The sequence below is a fragment of the Melozone crissalis genome, unplaced genomic scaffold (genome assembly GCF_028551555.1).
Source record: "Melozone crissalis strain CALT ecotype California unplaced genomic scaffold, PUWL_Pcris_2 ptg000114l_1, whole genome shotgun sequence".
Classification (NCBI taxonomy): domain Eukaryota; kingdom Metazoa; phylum Chordata; class Aves; order Passeriformes; family Passerellidae; genus Melozone; species Melozone crissalis.
In genome coordinates this window covers 1,038,090-1,058,946 of record NW_026535891.1, presented here as the reverse complement: position 1 = coordinate 1,058,946, position 20,857 = coordinate 1,038,090, and the positions used below count along the sequence as shown (strand labels likewise).

General features: G+C 50.4%; 2 protein-coding genes across 3 annotated transcripts in view; one reads left to right on the top strand and one right to left on the bottom strand.

Moving 5' to 3' along the window:
* Window positions 1-639: 639 nt before the first annotated feature.
* On the bottom strand, window positions 640-4,251 carry TMEM79 (transmembrane protein 79). Its single transcript, XM_054292828.1, has 4 exons — window positions 4,114-4,251; window positions 2,160-2,999; window positions 1,291-1,504; window positions 640-844 (listed from the first exon to the last, which is right to left on the bottom strand). The coding sequence occupies exons 2-4, from the start codon at window positions 2,887-2,889 to the stop codon at window positions 640-642; spliced, it is 1,149 nt and encodes a 382-aa protein (XP_054148803.1). The 5' UTR covers window positions 2,890-2,999; window positions 4,114-4,251.
* A 1,568-nt stretch (window positions 4,252-5,819) lies between these two features.
* The window catches only part of SMG5 (SMG5 nonsense mediated mRNA decay factor), a 30,190-nt gene continuing 15,152 nt past the window's right edge, over window positions 5,820-20,857 (top strand). For both annotated transcript variants that reach the window (XM_054292763.1, XM_054292762.1), the window contains exons 1-9: window positions 5,820-5,916; window positions 11,751-11,849; window positions 12,418-12,541; window positions 13,489-13,645; window positions 16,678-16,767; window positions 18,051-18,140; window positions 19,115-19,193; window positions 19,742-19,867; window positions 20,274-20,342. In XM_054292763.1, the coding sequence (XP_054148738.1) occupies window positions 5,840-5,916; window positions 11,751-11,849; window positions 12,418-12,541; window positions 13,489-13,645; window positions 16,678-16,767; window positions 18,051-18,140; window positions 19,115-19,193; window positions 19,742-19,867; window positions 20,274-20,342 (911 nt within the window). In that variant the 5' untranslated portion in view covers window positions 5,820-5,839. The remainder of the gene's footprint in view (window positions 5,917-11,750; window positions 11,850-12,417; window positions 12,542-13,488; window positions 13,646-16,677; window positions 16,768-18,050; window positions 18,141-19,114; window positions 19,194-19,741; window positions 19,868-20,273; window positions 20,343-20,857) is intronic.

The window sequence follows — 20,857 nt, the reverse complement described above, 5'->3', positions numbered from 1 at the left end:
CCTGTCTGCAGAAGGGGCTCAGCACCCATCCTGGGGAGGACTGGCCATCCCTGGCCCTGGCCAGTGGCAAAGCCGGTGCCATGTCACCCAACCCAGCTTCCTCCCTCCCATCCAACCCACTGCTTTGAGAACTGGGTGCTGACCCTCCACCAGGAGGAAGAGGAGGGACAAACAGGGCGAGACTGGCTAGGCAGGGACCCTGGAGTGGGATGCAGGGTTGGGAGAGGGACAGTCTGGGGGAAACATTTTTTTCTCTCTTGGAAACATAATTTTGAGGCTGGATGATTGCATGCTGTAGGCGAAGCTCTGAGTCATTCTGTGGGAAATTTACCTCACCCTCTGCAAACCAGGCACAGAGCTGCTTGGTAAGGGCTTTATTGGGCAAAGCTGGCTCCAGCAGGAGGGGAAGCAAATCCCACCCATTCCCAGGGAACAGGGCTCGCTGTGTCCTGCTCTTGTTCACCTTCCAGCAGGAGTCTCCTGGTGCAGAGGGTCTGCAGCTGGTTCTGTGTGCCCAGCAAAACCTCCCTGTGTCCAGGCAGGGAGAAGGAGCCCAGCAGGATCTGTCAGCACTCTTGAGACAGGGCATGAAGGAAGCTCAAACCCATAGGATCCAGGCACTCCATCTCGTGGCCTCCCTCAGCCCCAGTGGCGCAGTTTAGCTCTGCTCTCCTTGGAGCGGCTCTCGGGCGTTGGCAGTGCCAGGGAGAGGAGGTTCTCAGGCTCCAGCACAAACATGCCATACAGGTTCCAGAGCAGCATGGCCAGGAGGGGCAGGAAGGTCATGCTGAAGCCAAAGGCACGGAAAGAGCGGCCGATGGCGTAGGACATCCAGAAAATCAACCTGGAGAAGGCAGAGAGTGCAGGCTGAGAGCCAGGGTGATGCTGTGGGGCTGGCACTCAGTGCTTCTGACCAGTGAGGATTTGGGGTGATGCTGTGGGGCTGGCACTCAGTGCTTCTGACCAGGGAGGATTTGGGGTGATGCTGTGGGGCTGGCACTCAGTGCTTCTGACCAGGGAGGATTTGGGGTGATGCTGTGGGGCTGGTACTCAGTGGTTCTGACCAGTGAGGATTTGGGGCTGGCACTCAGTGGTTCTGACCAGTAAGGATTTGGGGTGATGCTGTGGGGCTGGCACTCAGTTTCTGACTAGAAATCTGAGGATTTCCCTGCTGTAGGAAGAGGAACCCTTCCTGGCTCCGGTGAGCTGGGTGAGGTGCTGCCAGAGTGGGAGTTTGCTCCAAGGGATGGTGCTGGCACTGACAGAGCCTGGGGTGAAGGAGCCACTTACCTGGAGATGGCGAAGAGCCCTGTGAGCAGTGGGATGAGCTTGAGGAGCTCCTGTGGGAGGTAGGTGGCCAACACGGCCATGTTGAAGAAGTAGAGGATGAAGAGGTGCACGGACTGGGAGACGTAAGTGCGGTGGATCTCCACCTCCCGCTGGAGCTCTCCAAAGGGCTCCAGGGCAGAGGAGCAGAGGCGGGAGATGCCGCTGACGATCATTCCTGAGGGACAGAGAGAGGTGTTTTGTGGAGATAGCCAAAAACTCCACAACTTTGTGACAGTCGTGAAGCCGGTATGTTTATTACAGCACCGGACACATGTGGAGATTACTCTCCTTAAAAGGCATGCAGTACCCCTGGGAACTTCAGGTGCCTTTTTATCCCCCTCTCAAATACATCTGCATACAGTTTCACAATAGGTTCATACATATTCATTTTTACGAATTTCACGTGACATTTGCTGCTAGTTCTTCTTTATCAGAAAGAATTCCTAGGTCAGGTTGACCTGCTCTCACAGCAGTCTCTCTGTCTATCCCCCTCTGTCTCCTCCCCTTTATCTCTGTCCTTCACTGAATCAGCTTCCCTGAGCCTAGGCTTTGCAGTCAGGCTACAGAGCTATGTTTTCTAACCACAGACTCAAAGATGTACATTTCACCTAAATCAAAATAGATTTCTACTCTGGAGAATTTCTACTCTGTCTCACAGGGGCTCAGTGCGTGCCCAAAGGAGCCACGGTGGACTTTGGGGAGCACCAGGACAGGAGAAAAGCTCCACCTGCTGCTCCTGGTGGGAGTATCAGACCCACAAAGAGCTCGGTCCCAGGGCTCATGAAGCCTAGACCAGAAGCAAAGCGCTCACACCCCAGCCCATGGCTCACCCAGCACGATGGGGAAGGTGGCAAAGGTGGCACAGCGCAGCGTGTAGACCAGGCGGGCACTGACGGTGGGCAGCAGCGGGGCATCGAAGGGCAGGAAGATGTAGGCTCCATAGATGAGGCAAGGGCAGAGGAGCAGGGCCCCTGCCACCGATGCCACGGCCTTGAGGTTATCAGTGCCACAGTCCCTGGCACACGGGCACTGCGAGCCCTCAGCCAGGGGCTTGGCCATGCGCCCCTCAAAGCCCGGTGGGCTCCTGTAGCGTGAGGGGCCGAGGGGGAGGAAGACCTGCTTGTGGTGAAGGCTGCTGGCTCTGTCGCTGGAGGGGACACTGGGGGGAACATCCCCCCTGCCCTCCTCCCGGGGCCATGGGGTCGGGTGCTGCTTCTGCTTGAAGGGGCTCTGCTCGATGCACTGCGGGTCAATGGGCACAAAGACGTGGGATGCCATCACGGGCAGCTGGGGAACTTCCTCATCCTCGGCCTCGACTGTGGGGCAGGTGGGAACAGCTTCCTCTGGGTCTTCGTGGCCTCCCTCAGGACTCGAGCGCTTCTTTGTCTCCACGAGCTCCGGCTGGCCCCGGGCATTGTGCTGACTCTGGTCCCACGGCAGGGTGGCATCAGGGTCCCCCAGGTGCTCATCTGGGGCTGGTGGCACCTTGTCCAGGGCCACCTTGCCCAGCTCCAGCAGAGCCACCTCCTCAGGGGGCGGGACAGGGTCTGCAGCAGCCATGAGAGTGCTCAGTTCCACACTGCCAGGGATGCAGCTGGGGGCTGGTAACACGGCTGCCTGCACTTGGGGTGTTCAGAGGGGACAAAGTTCCTGTCCTTTCAGCTTTCACCCTGGAGAAAGGAGACAAATCAATTCGTATCAGAAATGAGAGGTTTGGGGTCACATGCACAGCCTCAGTTACAAAGTGGGAGCAAACTGGCACTCCTGGAGCCCTCACCACCCACCTGTCCTTGCACTAGGAGGGGAAAGCAGTGCCTGGTGTCCCCTGGCAGCGGGGTCAGGTTCTGTCCCGGGAGGGGTGAAGCCTGGAGGTGCAGATCTGGCTGGGAATTAATTCCCCTGATGAACAAACACTCTGGGAGTTCTGGCTGGGCACAGCCCAGATGATACAGCTGGCTCCTCAGTGGCTCTGTCCTGAGCAAGGACAAGCCAAGCCCTGGGGAGAGGTGACCTGGCTGCTTCCCAAAACCGTGGGGACAGCCAGCATGAGCCAGGTTTGCTGCCTCTTGTAGCTGAGACTGATGTGAGGTGGCAAAAGGGGTTGCTGGTGCCCTTCCATGGGTGCAGGAGGCACAGGCAGAGCTCCCATGCTGTTGTTACCCTTTAGGGGAACCCTGTCTCTTGGCCCATCCCGTGTGTCCTGCCTGTCAGAGCAAACTTATATTATCTTAGCAGTATTACAATTGAGAAAAACAAAGTAGATTCTCTGTTTCCTCAACAATTTAAAGTTTGTCCAGAAGTTTGACAAGGAGAAGACTTGAACAAAACATCTGTTTGAGTGTGCTCAAGTCCAAACTGAAGGGATTTTTTTTCTAGAATTGTTGGAGATAAGGCTAACCAGCCCTAACTAAATAAATACTCTGACAAAAACTGGCGGCTATATGAATTAGATACGCACAACTCTCACTGAAGTACATTTCCAGTGGAGGGCTGAGACTTTTTCCCCAATGAACTGCCAATAATCCATAAGCAGATGATTTTTAACTATCTATATGGGAAAAGATTGGAGCAAAACCAAAGCACTTTCATCCCTGCACCCACAGGAGCCCACAGGCGTGGGGAAACTGAGGCACGGAGCTTCCTCCGAGCTCCACACACGGAAGCAAGGCTGAAACAGCTTCTTAGGCCTCCCACACCTCCAGCACCCCATCCTGGACCCCAGCCCCAATCGCAGCCCCCAGTCCCAATCGGAGCCCCCAGCCCATCCCCGGCTGCAGCACTCACTCGGGCACGGGTGTGGGGCCATGGGGGATTCCAGCTCCATGGATTCCCAGCTCTGCAGGAGACCCTGCGCGATTCCAGCGCTCTCCCGGCCGCCTCTGCACCTCAAACCTGCCCGACCGGCTCGGGTGGGGAGGGCGGAGGGGCGGAAGCTCCGCCCGGCCCGGCCCGGCCCGGCCCCGCGGGGATCGGCGGCGGGCGCGGGGCAGCCCCGGGACCCCCGGGCCGTGTCCGGGCCGTTCCGGCTCTGGAAAACGCCAATCGCTTGTTTTTAAACTTTTAAAGGTAATAAAATGGTTATAAAAATAGCAATACAATTAGAGTAATAATAAGTTGGATAATTTGAATTAGGGCAATATGAGACAATAGAAACAAAGAGTTATGGATGTCCGGGTACCTTTATCTGGGCAAAATACGCCTGATAAAGGACTCACGTTAACAGAGGATTAACCCTTAAAAACAACAGCCTGTTGCATATTCATACACTTCATACATGATGCATAAATTCCATTCAAATACAGGATTCTGTCTGGTCATTGCCAACTTCTTCCTCTGAATCCTGACAGCACCTTCGAGGCGGGAAGAAGTTCATTTCTTCTAATAAGAGAGCAATAAATTCTCTTTCTCTGAAAGATTGAGGTGTCCTGTGGCTGCTATCTCGCTGCAAGTCCTTTCTTTAAAAAAAGTATCCTACACAGCATCGTTTGTATTTTAACATTTTTTACAACCTAAAACTATATTTAACACACTACTTTATAGAATTAATACAGCATTACTCTCTAACACTACACATATCATATTCATTTTAATATTTGCCAAAAGCCAATCGTAAAATACGCATTTTCACACGGGTGTGCCAAGTTAAAGAGCTCTCTAAACTCACTCACAGTTTAAAAAGGAGACAGGAAAGTCAGCCCTTGTTTATCCTGCAAGGTGGAGTTTTCCACAAATCAAGCGCACCAAGGGTAACACTAAGTTTCATCTTTTAAACGGTAAAATTTACATTAACCAGTCTAACACACATCCCTGCCCATCTAAAGAATATTTATGTAGCGCCACCTAACACAATGATGGAAATACCAAGTATTTTTATTTTATTGAGTGTGAAAAACGCCAACCACTTGTTTTTAAAATGTTAAAAGTTTAATAGTAATAAAATGGTTATAAAAACAGTAATACAATTAGAGTAATAATACCAAGTATTTTTATTTTATTGAGCAACTTTTATTACAGAAATTAGAAAAAGTTCCGTGCCGGCAGAGTTATGTTTACAAAAGGTGAGAAGGTTCAGCTTGAAGACACCACTGGGGGAGGACCCGACGGGTGCCTGGCCGGTCCCTGGGGACCCTCGCAGAGCGGGATCCAGAGCAGGGAGGGATTTCTGCGCCGTTCCCCCCGCTCCCGGCTCCACACCACGGGGCGGGCTCTGCTCCAGCCCTCGACCGGGACAAGGGGACCCCGGCCCGCCCTAGCCCTCAGCCCGGCCGTGAGGCGGCGGCCGCCATGTTGCCAGCACTAAGTGCGGGCGGCTCAGCTCTCGCGAGACGAGGTCGCCCCCACCACCGCCCTGCCCGCCCGGCGCGGCGCCGCCGCCGCCGCGGGAAATCTCGCGAGAGCATCGAGGGCCAGGGGGCAGCCATGGCGGCCGAGCGGGCCCGGGGGCGGCGGCGGCGGCGGCGCGGGCGGTGCTGAGGGGCCGCGGGGCCGGGCCGGGCCCGCCGCGGGCGCCATGAGCCAGGGTGGCGGGGCCGCCGGCGAGAGCGGCGAGCCGGAGGCCAAGGTGCTGCACACCAAGCGGCTGTACCGGTGAGCAGAGGGGCCGGAGGGGATGGAGGGGCCGGGAAGGGGAGGGAGCCGGTGCCGGGGCTGCTCCAGATGAGGGTGGGGAGAAGCAGCGCTGAGGGGTCGGGGCTTACTCAGGGGGACGGGGAAGGATTTGGGGAGGGAGGGTAACAGGGGGTGCACGAGGAGAGCAGAGGGAGAATGGGGCTGGGGGTGACGGGAGGGGATTGTGGCGGGGAGGTTGGGCCAGGCTGGGGAGGACCGGGGTGAAGGAGTTGGTGAGAGACAGGGAGGATAAAGGAAAGGAGATGGGGGAGTTGTCAGTGAAGGATTCGGGGGACTGGGGAAGGACATGGTGGAATTGAGGTAACAGCAGGGATGGACGGGGTTGGGGTGGCTCTGGAGGAACGACAGCACAGGGGATCGGAGGGATGTTCAGAGACGATGGGGAAAGGAGATGGTGGAAATTAGGGAAGATGGAAGTGAAAGTGTGGGGAAACCCAGGGAAAGGGTGCAGTGCAAAGGGAGAGGAGAAGGAGGAGGTTTAGGGAAGACCGGGGAAAAGAGTTGTATGAGATCAGAGAGGATAAGCAATACATGGAGGGGTTCCACTGGGGAAAAGGAGTCTGGTGGCTCCAGGGCAGATAAATCAGACCAAGGGACTGAAGGAGATCCAGGCCAGATGGGGGAATGCAGAGATGGGGGGAGGAGATAGGTGGGAGAGCGGGAAGAGGGTCAGGGGTAAGGGGACACCGAGGATGATGAGTAAGGACATAAGAGGTGGAAAAAGGAGTTCTGTGGGATTCAGGGAGAATGATGGGGGCTGAGTGGAAAGGAGCTGTTGGGATACAGTGGGATAAGGGTGAGATGTGGGGTCATCCAGGGAGAGCGGGTTTGGAGAGGGATCCCTGGCTTTGGCAGTAGGCAGGGATTGTGTGAGAAGTGCTGCAGAAGAGGATGTGATGAGCAGGAGTGTGAGCTGGGGCACTCTGCTGCTGTGTGGAGGGCAGCACGGCTCCAGCTCTGCAGATCTTTCCAGTTAAGCTCTCCCTGGGACTCTGGTCCCACATTTCCACACCAAGCATTGGAAATGGCATCAGAACAGGACTGGGGCACTCCTGCTGGCCTTGGTGAGCTCAGGCCCCCTCTGCTCTGCTCCTCACCTGTTTCGTGAGGGCAGCCTAGAAATTGTTCCCTTCTGGCTCAGGTTCCCTGTCAGTACAACAGATCCACAGGAGTTCCAGCAGCAGCTCTCAAAGATGAGCAAAGTGATGGAGACAAGAGATGAATTTTACACGGGGGTCCATTTCTTTGTGTCTTGATGACATTGGCTGTGTCCTTGCACCTCGTGGCACCTCACTGCCCTCCTCTAGAGCAGGGCAGGGTTTTGCCTCCCCAGCAGTAGCTGCAGCTGTGGGTGGTGGTTGTTTTGTGCTCGGTGCAAGCACGTTGCTGCACTTTGGGGGTTCAGTGGGTTGGTTTGTTGGTGTGAGGTGAGAAGTGGGGCTCAGTGTGATGGAGGTATGGGCTGCACAGTCCTGCTGGGGAGCTCTGTGTGTGCTGCTGCCACGCTGAGACACCTGCAGTGATCTCCAGCACATCAGCAGAGTGTGGCACAGGCCTGCAGAGGATGTTTGTCCTTCTGCCTGCAAACCAGAACGTGTTTTGTTGGAACCATCCCTGTCGTGGTTCCAGACCTGCTCTGCTTTGTTTTCCTGGTGCTGCTCAGCTCATCTGTCGAGCAGAACCTCACGTTCTGCTGCAGAGAACTGCCTGTGGCCAGAGGAGGGATTGTCATCCTTGCAAGGGAGGGGTTGTTTTCTGTTTCAATTTTTGTAGCAGAATAAGGTGTGTGGTTGCTCTAGAGCGTTTTTACAGCAGAAAAAGAACCACCCTCCTCCTCCTCCTTTAGTGGGGAGGAAGCATTGTGATTTTAGCACAGGATTTATAGTGCCTGCAGTGGCCACAAATTTCCGTCTCTGTAGCTGGCAGTTCTCTGAGCAGTTCCCACCTTAACATTCTCCTGTCAGTTCCTCTGTGTCTCAGCCTGAAGTGGGAGTTTCCTGCCCCCCGTTGTGTGGCCCGAGAGCTCCTGACTGTCACACTAAGCGGCGCCTTTGAGTCACAGATGCGGGAATGCCACAGCTGTAAACGGCGATCCCATGGGATCAGCCTGTGGGAGCTGAGCTCAGCTCTCCGAGGTCCTTGCCTGTCAGAGTGTCCTTCCAGACCCATTGCTGCTCTTCGGGTAAACTTTGATCTTTTCCAAGTCTTCCTGGATTGACAGTTCCCAGGTTTCACCTTGGAATGTGGCAGCTGCGTTATCATCGGTGTGCTTTTACAATGCCTGTTGTGGCATGAGGTGAGCAGGTTTATTTGACAGGTTTCTGGGTAACTGTCCCGTTCTCAGCTGTTTTTGATGGCCTGGAAAGGCTCGGGGAGGCCTTGGGACAGCCCGTGCTCCAAAGGACGAGTCTTCAGGTTTTTTCTTGGTCTTCAGTGTTTATTAGTTTTTATCTACAATATTTTCTCCCGGCCCGACAGAGGTGCGCACAGCACGTCGGCCATGAGCACACTGAGAGCCCTCGGGGCGGTCACTTATCTTTATACCCAAAACTACGTGTAAGATATTTACCTATTTTCCCCAATGCCTTTCACCCTTATTGACAAGTGCACTTTTAGTAAGAGCCAATCCCAAAGTACCACCACCACCACAGAAAATGGAGGCCAAGAAGAAGAAGAAGAAGGACAGGACACGCCCCAATTCCTCCATCTCACTTCTCTAGACCCCCCTGTACCAAAATTCTAAAACCTGTGTTTCACACTATAATTAACCTATCCCTTCACCATTTATCCCCGTGAGATCCTCCCATCCTCACACAGGTGTCATCTCCTGTGCAGGATCAAAGTCCAGCCACCAGACACTTCTGGCAACATTCCAGGACCTCCGAGCCCCCCAAGGGTTATCTCGGTGTCTCTGCACATCAGTCCTGAGGCGCTGAGATCCCACAGGTAACCATTAGCCCGTGGACTCGGTGCTGCTGGTGCTGTGTGGAGCCTGTTCCAGGCACTGTGGTTTGTGGACTGACACATGCCACAGCACAGCTGAATGACTTGCAGGTCTTTTCTCTTAATAATGTCTTACTCCTCACACACTGTGGCTCTTAGTGATGTCCTAAATAAAGAAACAGAGGGGACAAATGTCCCTGCTGTCCTGCTCCATCCCAGACTGTTAATGACATGGAGGAGAAGGGACAGATCAGTGTCTGTATGGCACTGGCCTGTTTCCACCCTGCTTGGCACCATGGGCTGTATTTGTTTCCTTTAATAGACTGGCATCTGATGTGCCTCCTTTGTGGCTCTGATGTGCTGCCTGACAGCAATGTTTAAACTCAGCAGGTGGAAAAATGGGTCCTGGAACAGGATTTGTGCTCTTAACTGCTGGGGAAAGTTCAACCTGTGGTCTTGGCACAGATGCTAAAGTGCATTTCCAGCAGTGCATGGTCCATAGCACCTGTGTTGGTGTTTCCCAGCATTTCTGGTGTTTCCCAGCATTTCTGGCTCCTGTCCCTTTTGTCCTCACTGAATCCTCTTTCCTCAGCAGCACAGATGTGGGATCTGGCAGGGCATCCCCAGTGTCACAGATTCTGCTTTGCTCCTGCCTCCTTCTCTTGCAGCAGCACCAGAGGGGCTGTGTGGATGGGGACAAGGCAATGTTCCAGCCCTTAGGGGTGACAAACCACATCCCAGTGTGTCAGCCTTGCTGCCCTCTGCTCATCAGCTCTGTTTCTTTACAAACACTGAAAGAACAGCAGAAATACCGAATGTGTGCCCGTGCCCATCCATGGCCTGTTGTAGAAAATTAGGTTGTATGGCAGATGCCCTCTGGGCCACCTTGAGGGGAAGGTGATACCCTTCTGTCCCTAGAAGGAAACATTTCTGTAGTTGTCATTTGGCAGGGCACTTGGATCATTTCCCACACTGGCTCTCATGGACATGTGCACTTGTTTCAGACACACACAGCTGAGATTGTTGCTCACAGAATGTTGTTTTACAGCTACTTTACTGCCCGTGTCAGGAATCACTGATTGTAGTTTATTTGTAGTTCTCTCTGGGAATTAAATGAACCAGCAATTCCTCTTTCCTCTGGTCTCCCTGTGAGAGGAATCCAGTCAGCTCCTGGTGTGTGAGGGGACTTGGAGAGCCACAGGACAGCAGTCCAGGCTGCAGGAAGGAGATGTGCATTGCCTGTGTTTGTGGGGTTCTGTTGTGGGGCAGCTAAACTGGTTTTTTTTTGGATTGTCCCCACCCCAATATGAGCTTGCAGGGATGCTGCACACTCAGTGCCTGTTACCTGTAAAACAAAATGTATTTTACCTGTTTCTTTCCTTGCTATGAGGGTATGAGGCTGTCAGAGTTTACAAATGCCCTTCAGGCCTTATGAGAAAGAGGGCAGTGAGCAGGAGGGGCTGGATGTCAAGATGTAACAGGATTTTTTGTGTGATTATTACCATCTCCTTGGTTTTCTTCATCATTATTCAGTTGGAAGTTGGTTCAAGTCTATGATGTTCTGCTCTCCCAAGGCATTGCATGAGATGCTTCTATTCCCCACATTTCCCTTTTCCTGATTCTGTGCTTACTGGAAACAACTGAAATTTCTCTACCTTGAGTGAGAGGCTTTCTGTGACGTAGCAGGAGATGGGACATTTTCTGTGGGAGCTCTGGAATGTTCTGGGGCTTTTTTCAGGGAAGTTGCTTTGGGTGTAGTGAGTTTGTGAGGAGAGATTTGCCTTGCTGGGAAGGTGCTGGCATAGGAAACCTTTGGTTACTTTGCAGTAACATCTTGAGTTTTCAAGGAAGATTTTGAGGAGTGACCATGGGTGGGGTGTGTCTGAAGCTGAGGGGGAGAACAAGGACCACTGCGGTGGGTTTGGTGACCTCAGGTACAGGCAGAGCAAAGGCAGAGGCTGGAGGTGACCCCTTGTGTAGGAAGGGTTGGCTGTTATTGTTATTGTGCTTTATTGAGCTGTCCCTGAGCTGTGGATGAGGTTCAGCACTAATGGTGCTGAAAGTCCTGGGTTTGTTTCACTGCAGTGTTCAGAGCTGTGGTGTGATTTGTTCACAGCTACAAACTTCTGAGTGTTTGAGATTTGCACAGTGTGGGATTCTTCCTCCAGAAGGAGGGTTTTGGGCAATGATTGACTAAAGTGCTTTTTTGCATGGCTCAGAGGTTTGGAGGTTGCTTGCTCTGCCTTTTGGGGGAGAAAACCTTGGAACAAATTTCCTCTCTCTGTTACCTGTCACTGAGGGAACTTTAGGGGTTCAGCCAGTGAATCCCTGTAACAAAGATGGGGAAGTTTTGGCAAATGAGAGACTTGTGTTGCCTTCTTTTGCAGGCAGATTGGTAAGAAAACAGGAGTTGGTGGAGGTTTGAGTCTTACACCATTAAAACTTACCCCATCAAAACAGTAGTTTTTAGAATTCAATCAATTTTATAATCACAGAGTTTAAGACATTTAAATTAATCTGAATGTAGGTATAGCAGGTTTAATTGCTGAGGTTGCCAGCGAGTCCAGAGACATTTCTGATTTTGCAGCTGTAGAAATAATTGATGTATTTGATCAGACAGGCAGAGGTAAATGGTGATTAAACCACTGTTCTGCAGAAAAATGCCTATAATTCTGTATTCCATAACCTTCTTCAGAGTGCAAAAAGGAGATCAGTGACTGTGCTGTGGTGGTACAGGGCGCTGGCAGTGTGCTGACAGTGGGACTAAATGGGGTTCCTTGCAGCCACCTCTGATCTGCAGTGATCCCAGGTGACCTCTCCTGAAACTTTGGTTCTGTGTTCTCTTGCAGGGCAGTGGTCGAGGCCGTGCACAGGCTGGATCTCATCCTTGGCAATAAGGCAGCTTACCAGGATGTGTTCAAGCCAGAGAACATCAGCTTGAGGAACAAGTAAGTTGGGCAGAACGTTTGTGTTTTGTGTTTGGCTGGGGAAAATCCGTGTGAAGCAACACGTGGAGCTGTTGAATCTGCAGTTTTAATGTTTGTTTGGTTTGTAGTGCACCTGTTGGCCTGGGAGCCTTCCAGGTTTTGCAAGCAGAGGCTGGGTTTCAGACCTGTGTTTGAGCAATGCAATCCATGGCTTTCCTGGATATCATTGATACAAATAAATTGTCTTTGTGTTGGCCAATTCTTTCCTTGTAATAAAAACCGTGGGGCAGAAATCTTACACATGTATAAAATCTTTTATCTGGGGTCTGGGTTGTTGAGCAAGGAGGATTATTCTTACTAATTTTTGAAGCTGTCATTACTGCACTTCAGGAAGTCACTGATGGCCAGCTGAGCCCAGAGGGCACTGCTTTCAGCATGTGGCTTTTCCTGGTGCTCTTGTGTGGGAGTGATCCAGGCAGATGGCATAGCTCAGCCCTTGTGATGGGTTTGGATTTTCCTCTCTGTGCTTCTGTAGTGGCAGCTGTTTGAGGCTGCAGGACCCACTGACAATGCTCTGCTCTCTGTCCAGGCTGAGGGAGCTGTGTGTGAAGCTGATGTTCCTGCATCCAGTGGATTATGGAAGAAAAGCAGAAGAACTGCTCTGGAGAAAGGTTTACTATGAAGTTATCCAGCTCATTAAAACAAATAAAAAGGCAGGTATCTATGGCTCTGGCATGAGAAGGTCTCTGTGCAGTGGAGGCAAAGTTGAAAGCTTCATTTGCTTGGAGAAGCTGTGGTGTGAGCCCAGGGTGGGGAGCTGGGCACTCTCACATTCCTGTGGGGCTGCCCTGTGCCTTTGTGTGGCAGTGTGCAGTTAAGCACTGATGTGCTGTTGAGAGTCCTGCCATTGCAGAGGGCATTCCAACAGAATTTGCTTATTTTTTGTGTTCCCCTCTTCATCAGACAGATCTCTCCAGGTAGGGTGATTGTTTCAAGTGCTTTATCAGTGCTGATTGTTTTTACAAGAGTTGATCTTGTAAAATGAAATGCCTAAATGAAACATTTTCAAGTCGCATCTTACCTCAAAATTGAAAATTCCAGCACTTGGCAAGTAGAAATATTTTTTAGTCCATTTAATTCTTACCTTTGTCTATGATTTTCTTCCTTCAACACACCAGTTTATCCACAGCATCCTGCTGATTACACGTGCAGCATAATTCACTTTCTGAAATATAAACTTGAAACCAGCTCAGATCCAAAACCAGTTACTGAGGAGGGGTCAGTGGAAGATCAGGCAATGTCCAACTTTCTACCACCACTGTGTTCCCTTTGAGTTTCTCCTTTTTTGGCTTATCCATTGGACCCTAAGCCAAATTTTTGGAAGAGCCAGGAGAGCATTGGAAGATCCTCAGTGCTCTCCTGGCTTTTCAGGGGTCTGGGTGCATTTAAGGTGCTCCAACCAGATACTTTGATTTTATTGATTTATTTTTACAACTATTTCTCCTTGATGTTAACCCTTAGTAAATACTACTAGGGGAGGCACTGTGGAGCAGGAGGAGGTACAGAGCTGTGCAAAACCAATGTCTTGCTTCACCCTCAGTACAGCTGAGTCTAAACTGTGCTCAGGGCTGCATTAACATGTTCCTCTTCCCTCTCTCAGCACATCCACAGCCGCAGCACCCTGGAGTGTGCATACAGGACTCACCTGGTGGCTGGCATAGGATTCTACCAGCACCTCCTGCTCTACATCCAGTCCCACTACCAGCTGGAGCTGCAGTGCTGCATTGACTGGACACACGTGACAGACCCTCTCATAGGTTTGTGCTCAAGGTGTTTGGTTCAGAAATTCACCCCACAGGTGGCTTCCCCTTGCACTAGTCCATCTTTGTTTCAGCATTCAAGGGAAATTTTTTCCCCCCTGATTAGCAAGGTCTCTGTTTAGAACAGACTGTTCTGCTTTCTTTTCCATGGCACTTTTTCTTGTAAATAATACTAAATTAGGGAAGAAAGAAGGGTTTCTAATAGAAAGAAAACAGTGTGAGAAAATTCTTTAGGAAAAGTGTCTGGTGATGGCAGATTTTTATGGGAAACTGAAGAGCACTGCTGACTGTATAGAATGTTTTTAAAAGCTGAGTTAAAGCAGACAAACAGGGGAATAGGTTCTTGAAATCAACAGATTTCTGTCAGTTCATCCTATCCACTAGATGTAAGACTCTTCCTCCTTTTGGTGCCTCAAGTCTGTGCTCTCTTCACTGTGTGGCTTCTGAATCTTGGACTGAGAGCCCAGGAAGGTCCTGTAGTTCATGTTAGCTGTGTGTGACCTCTGCAGTTCATGCTAGCTGGCCTGTGTGACCTCTGCATGGCCTTGGGTGCAGGCAAATCTGAGGTATTGTACCTGTTAGAGGAGGAAGAATAAGAGCATTTACAGTCCTGAAACAGCTCTAGACTGTCTGTGCATTCACATCCTGGATTGTCTTGGGTTTGCCCAGGGTTGTACTCAGTGGCCTCAGGGTGCATGGTTCTGTTGTGGGGGTGTCCAGGTGAGAAATGGAGCCTTGGTTTTGTGAGCTGCATTAGCAAAGGTTTAACTGCTGTGCTTAAAGTTGGCAGGGCACAGGGCAGCAGCACCTGGCTAAGGGAAGTTAGTGTGTCTTCAACAAAAGGAGATTTTACCTGCTGGGATCCTACTCTTAGTTCTGGGAAATGATGGTGTCACTATTGGCTTCAGAATGTTGGTTTAAAAGGCAGATGTTCTTAGCAGGTGTGGCTTTTAGAAGTGTATCTCAGTATTGCAGCATTAATAAATCCTCAATATGCACATTCCAGGTGGTTTATACCCTGAGGGGTGGTTGCATAGGTGGGTTTATACCCTGAGGGGTGATTGGATAGGTGGGTTTATACAAAGGGATGATTGCATAGGTGGGTTTTTATCCTGAGGGGTGATTACATAGGTGGGTTTATACAAAGGGGTGATTGCATAGGTGGGTTTATACCCTGAGGAATGATTGCATAGGTGGGTTTATACCCTGAGGGATGATTTGATTGCATAGATGGGTTTATACCCTGAGGGATGATTGCATATGAAGGGCTCCCCTTGTTCAGGTTTCTTGGTGTGTTTGGGCTCTTCATTTAAAAGGATGCTGCAGGTGAGCACATAACTGGAGAGTAGAGATGTAACTTTTGCCTATCCAGAAAAGATGGATCTGAAAGGATCTCTTATAAACCACAGATGGGGGTGGGCACAGCTTCATGGTTATATGAATGGGAGCAAGAGGATTCAGAGCAAAAAAAGGGAGGTTGAATCCAGTGGTGTATGTGGTCACAGATTGAAGGCTCTGTATTTGTAGTGTGGCTTGGACAACACCTCTTGGTAAGTGGGAACAGCTCCTCACTGGTCACTGCAGCCTCCAGATTCCATGTCCACCCTTTTAGCCTCATCAGGAGGGAAGCAGAGTGCAGACTGGATTGGTCTTCAGAATCTTCTTTGGGGTTCCTGCTTGAGGGAACTGTCTCTTCCAGAAGGTGTGAGCGAGTCCTTGGCAGCAGCAGGGCTGAGGCCAGCCTGAGGTCAGCCCAGCCTGGTGTCCCAGCAGCAGCAGCTGCTCTCTGGAGGGGAGGTGCAGGCACAGCAGCCTTTGCCTCCTGGTCTCTGGCTGAACTGTGGCCTGCCTGTGCCCTTCCCAGGAACTGAGTTCATTTCGTTCACATCAGCTGGCTGCAGCCTTCCTCTGTTGCTCTTGACACTTTCCACTGCTTGAATTGCTCTTTTTTATAAGTTTAGTATAGAATAGACAAGGTTATTTCAGTGGGAAGGGACCTGTGATTGTCCAGTCCAACTGCCTGAGCAGCTCAGGGCTGACCAGGAGTTAAACATGTTGTCAAGGACATTGTCCAAAAGTTCCTTAAACACTGATAGGTCTGAGGCATTGACCAGCTCTCTAGGAAACTCATTCCAGGGTGTGACCATCTTCTAGTAAGGAGAGGCTTCCTCATGTCCAATCTAAACCTCCTTTGATGCACCTTTGAACCATTTCCATGTGTCCTGTCACTGGATGCCAAGAAGAGGAGACTGGCACCTTCTCCTCCTCAGGAAGCTGCAGAGAGCAGTGAGGTATCCCCAGCCTGCTCTTCTCCAGCTTGGACAAGCCTGAAGTCTGTGGCCTCTCTTCCCAGGCTGTGCCTTCAGCCCTGTCACCAGCTCAGTTGCCTCCTGAACCCACTGCAAAGAGGCATTTCTCCCTAACTGACTCTGGCTACAGCACAGATTTCTGTCCTAGGTTTTCCCTTGTTTAATTTCTTCCCTTTTTGGCTGGTCACTACTAAATCTACATCTTGATCCTGAGACAATGAGTTTGTTTCCATCTGCATTGTTGGAGAGAGTCTGTCCCTGTTGTGTGTTGGTGCCCAGTGCTCAGAGTTTGTTCTGGCTTCCATGGGGGTGTTCCTGCTCCCATGAAGGCCTCATTAGCCATGCTAATGAGATCAGCTGTGTTAGTTGTGTTAACATGATCACACAATCCTGTAGGCAGGAATTGGCCTTTGTCCTCTCACGTGAGGGCAGATGGAGCCAGGTCTCTGTGGCAGACCTTATGGACATGGTGACACTCATTTATTTATGTCAGTGACTCCCATCACAAGGGAATCCAGGGGGAAGTGGATGAACAGCAGAGTCTGGAAGTATTTTCCTGCATTTTCTTTCCCCACATTTTGACAAGAGTGACCCAGTGCTGCTCTACAAGCTGGCAGTGAGGTCTGACCATGGGGGATTTGCTTTGGGTGCCATGGGCAGCTCTGGTGTTTCCCAGCAGCCTCCTCCCAGTGCTCTGAGTGGTTCTGTGTTTGCTTGTAGGCTGCAAGAAACCTGTGTCTGCATCAGAGAAGGAGATGGAGTGGGCACAGATGGCCTGTCACCGGTGTCTGGTTTATCTGGGAGATCTAGGTAAGGACAGATTGCCTCTCAGGGCAGCCTTTACATGGCAAAAAGGTGCTGCCTGTAGCCACCATGTGAGGCTGTGCTGTTGGGCACCAGCCAAGGTTACTTGCAGATTCTGTTTCCCTCTAACACCTTTGTCACAGACTGGGATAAGCTGAAATCCTCATGGTTGAACTGCTCTTTTTTATAAGTTGCAAGTTGATATAACTTTTTTTTTAACTGCTGCAAGTTGCAGGAGCTCTGTGTTTGGTCAGGTAGATGAGGAATTTGCTGCTGCTGAGCAGCTGTAGCCATGGCTGTGAGAGTGGAAGCCTTTGCTTTTATTTATATTGTTTCCACAGTATGAGGGATTAAAAAGAGTTAGTTCAGACTGCTTAGTTGTGACTTAAAAACCCTCTTCCATCAGCACCAGTGGCACTGAAAATCAGATTTAGGCAATATTGTGCATCAATGCAGAGTTCTGCCTCTGCAAAACCCCAGTGTCATTGTGCTTGGCTGTGTGACATCCTTTTTATAGCAGCATGACTGTCCCACAGTCACGACCTCCTGAAGTGTGTGGTAAGTGTGTCAGCTTCTTGCTGGTGAACATGTGGGAGTAAAGGCAGGAGAAAGCAGCTGTGTGGAGAGCAGCTCTTGGAAGAGTGGTGCAGGTACATGTGTCTGACACTGCAGCCTCCAAATGCTGAAAGCTGTTTGGCATTAGTATTGCATGTGAATCAGCCTAAGAATGGCATTGCAAATAAATGTCTTGAGGGGGTAGTAGGAATGACTTACCTGAGTGGTGGGAGAGAAATGAGCTCACCTTTTCACAGTGCTGTCACCTAAGGTTTTCCAAAATGCCTACATTTGTCAAAAAAAAAAAAGGGGGGGGGAAATAAATGAATCAAGTTCAGTCTAGCCACAGTCAGGTATTTTATGAAGTCAGCTGACTTGATTTCACACCCTGCTGTTCTAGAATACAGTCTGAGGTACAGGAAAATGTACACAACTCCGAGTTACTTCAAGGATAGGTGACTCAGCACTTAGCACATGGAGCAGGAGAACATTTTCCTTTCGCTCATGTGATGCTGCAAGTGTGGCTGGAAAGGGCAGGACTTGTGGTGTGTGGTGTGAGCAGGTGGAAGAAAAATGTTTCAGAGCAGCCTGGCAAAGCCTGTGTGTTGCAGTGTTTGCCAGGAGCAGTTCTTTGGTGGATCTGTTGGCTTGGCCAGTATTTCAGGTTTGGTGGTGTTGCTGACAGGGCAGCTGTGCTGGGTTTGTGATGCAGTGTGTGTATGCTTTCCTTGCAGCTCGCTATCAGAACGAGCTGGCAGGTGTGGACACGGAGCTGCTGGCTGAGCGATTTTACTATCAAGCCCTTTCTGTTGCACCACAAGTTGGTGAGTGACTTCCGCTGAGTTTATAGTTGTTAAAATCATGTTGCTGCAACATAAGAACAATGTAGTGCTACTGGTACAGTACAATGTAGTGATATAAACTGGTTAGGTTTATATCCTGCAGCTGAGAGAGGACTGCTTTTATCCTCTGGTTAAAGTTGCTTCCTTCAATAACTTCTTTTGCTGGGCTTTTAGATTTTTTTCTTGGATTTTCTCTGTCTCTGCTGGGAGGTTTTCAGGTGATTTTTTTTTTGCTGGCAAGCCAAACAGAGGAGTTAAAGTCACTGCTTTTTGCCAGTGACCTCACTGTACTCATCTGAAAAGCTCAGACTTCCCTGACTGTGGTGATGCTGCACCTCTGGGCTAAGCACATATCCGGCTCCCCATTGCCAGGAGCAGAGCATTATCAGTCACCTTCCCCTTTTACCCATGGAAAAAAAAAATCTCATGTGCTGCTTCCTCCTTCAGAAGTGCCTCCTTCTGGGAACACATCAGTGCTGGTGCAGAGGCTGTGTCGTACCTAAAGTGTGTGATTCCAGCCAAATGTCCTCTACGTGCTGTCTATGCAGAGTTCTCACGGAACTGTTTGAAAGGCTGTTCCCAGATAAAAGTGGCAAAAGTTTCTGCACCACAGGAGCTGCAACAGAGCTCTCAGATGCTGATAAGATGATTTCTCTATCAGGCAATATGGGGTCAAGGCCACACCACTGTAAATACAAAGGAGGAGGTGTGGTTTGCTCTTCTGTCTTACATAGATAACTGGCACAAGGTGGGGAGGATCTAAAAGCTCTGTAAAATGGAAAACAGACCCTGCATGGTGGAAGGATTGAGTAGTCCAGACCTTTGTGCTACAGCTTTACTACTCTTTGTGTCTCCTGCCTTCCCTCCTGTGTGCAAATGTAGTGAAAGGATCTATTTTCTAGTCAGGGCCATTGGAGAATTCCAAGTAAATTCCATTGCCCCTCTCCTTGTGACAGGAATGCCCTTCAACCAGCTGGGGACACTGGCAGGGAGCAAATACTACAATGTGGAAGCAACCTACTGCTACCTACGCTGGTGAGTTCCTGCAGATCTGCATGTCCTGGGCAGGGAAGCCATGCTCTGCTGCTGTGGGGGCCAGATCCCCTTCTTAATTGGAACTTGGCACTGGTTTTGGCAGATAAATTTTAGGGGAGGGGAAAGAAATGAGTTTGGTTTGTCCTTGAGTGGGACTAATGAGAGTGAGCCTTGGTCAAACCAAACCACCCCACTGTGCTGGTTACTAATCACCTGTGCAGGGCTGCACCTGGAGGGCTTTCTCCAGGCTGGAAGTGGGTTGGAGGTGCTGAGGGAGGCACCCTATGGTATGAGCAGGGTAGAATTCCTGGCTTGAAGGCACTGATTTGAGAATATGTGCAAGCAGGGCAGGTGGAGGCTGTGAGGCAGCTCAAGTGCAGTTTGCAGCCATTGGAGGAAATTTAGGTGCCCAGCATGTCCAAAAAGCAGCACTGGCTACTTGTGCTCATGCCTCAATGCCTGAATAACTTGCTGGTGAGTTAAAGGCCTAAAGTGTGAGCAGCCTTGTGGAGAAATAACTTTGGCTGTGTCCTGTTTTGGTGCTTTAGCATCCAGTCTGAAGTGTCCTTTGAGGGTGCCTATGGGAACCTGAAGCGGCTCTATGACAAAGCAGCCAAGATGTACCATCAGCTGAAGAAATGTGAGACCAGGAAGTTGTCTCCAAGCAAGAAAAGGTAAGAAGGGAAGGAAAAGGAGAGATGCAGGCTGAGAGTAATGTCTTTGTGGGGAGTGGAGTTGGTAGATGGGCCATTTCAGCACGGTGATTGTTCCCAAATTTTGAAAGCCCCACTCTAGATCCCAATCTTGCTGTCCTGGGTTGTAATTTCAGGAGCAAAGCTAAATGCTGGCCAGGTGTAGAGTTTGCATTTAGGGATTTTTCTCACTCTTCCCTGGAGCTGGGGGCTGTTCATGAGGGTTGGGGCATAGTGGTGAAAGTTGGCAGTATCAACTGTCTTCTTTCTCTCCAATTTCATCAGAATGGACTTTTCAGTTGATTTACCTGTTAACAGAGCTCTGTCAGCCCAGCCCTGTCTGTGATAGGGCACCTGATTTACAGTGTTGTCTCCTCCATCTTTTTAGAGGAAAAGACATTAAGAGGTTGCTGGTGAGCTTCATGTACCTGCAGAGTCTTTTGCAGCCAAAGAGCAGGTAAGGTTATGGTAAATTGTGTCTTCTATTGACAACTGACAGGAGCAGGCACTCAGAATTGGAAGGGATGGTTTCCTGTAGGATAACAGTGCCTGTGCTGAGGCTTTCTGCCAAAAGGCCCAAGACTTTGGCCTATCCATACATGGAACATGAAGATTGTGTTTCCAGGGGAGGCTGAAATTCCAAAGGGTATTCTTGTCTAAATCAAGCCAGCCTGAGTGCATGCTGAGCTCCTGGGCCTTGCAGCTGTCTCTGTGCTGTGCTTTGGTGTTTGCTTACCCCATGCAGTCAGCAGATGCTTTTTTCTGGAAAGCCCTGTATTCAGGCTGATGGGACAGCAAAGAGTTGCTGTCCACATGTCTGGGGCTGTTCACTGCTCTTGGAAGTCTGTAACTCAAACACCTTGTTCAAAGAAACACCAAAACCTGGTTGTGTTGGAATAAATGGGAAGCTTTGTATAGCTGTGTGATTTTTGGCTTTTAGATTTTTTTATTGGATTTTCTCTGTTTCTGCTG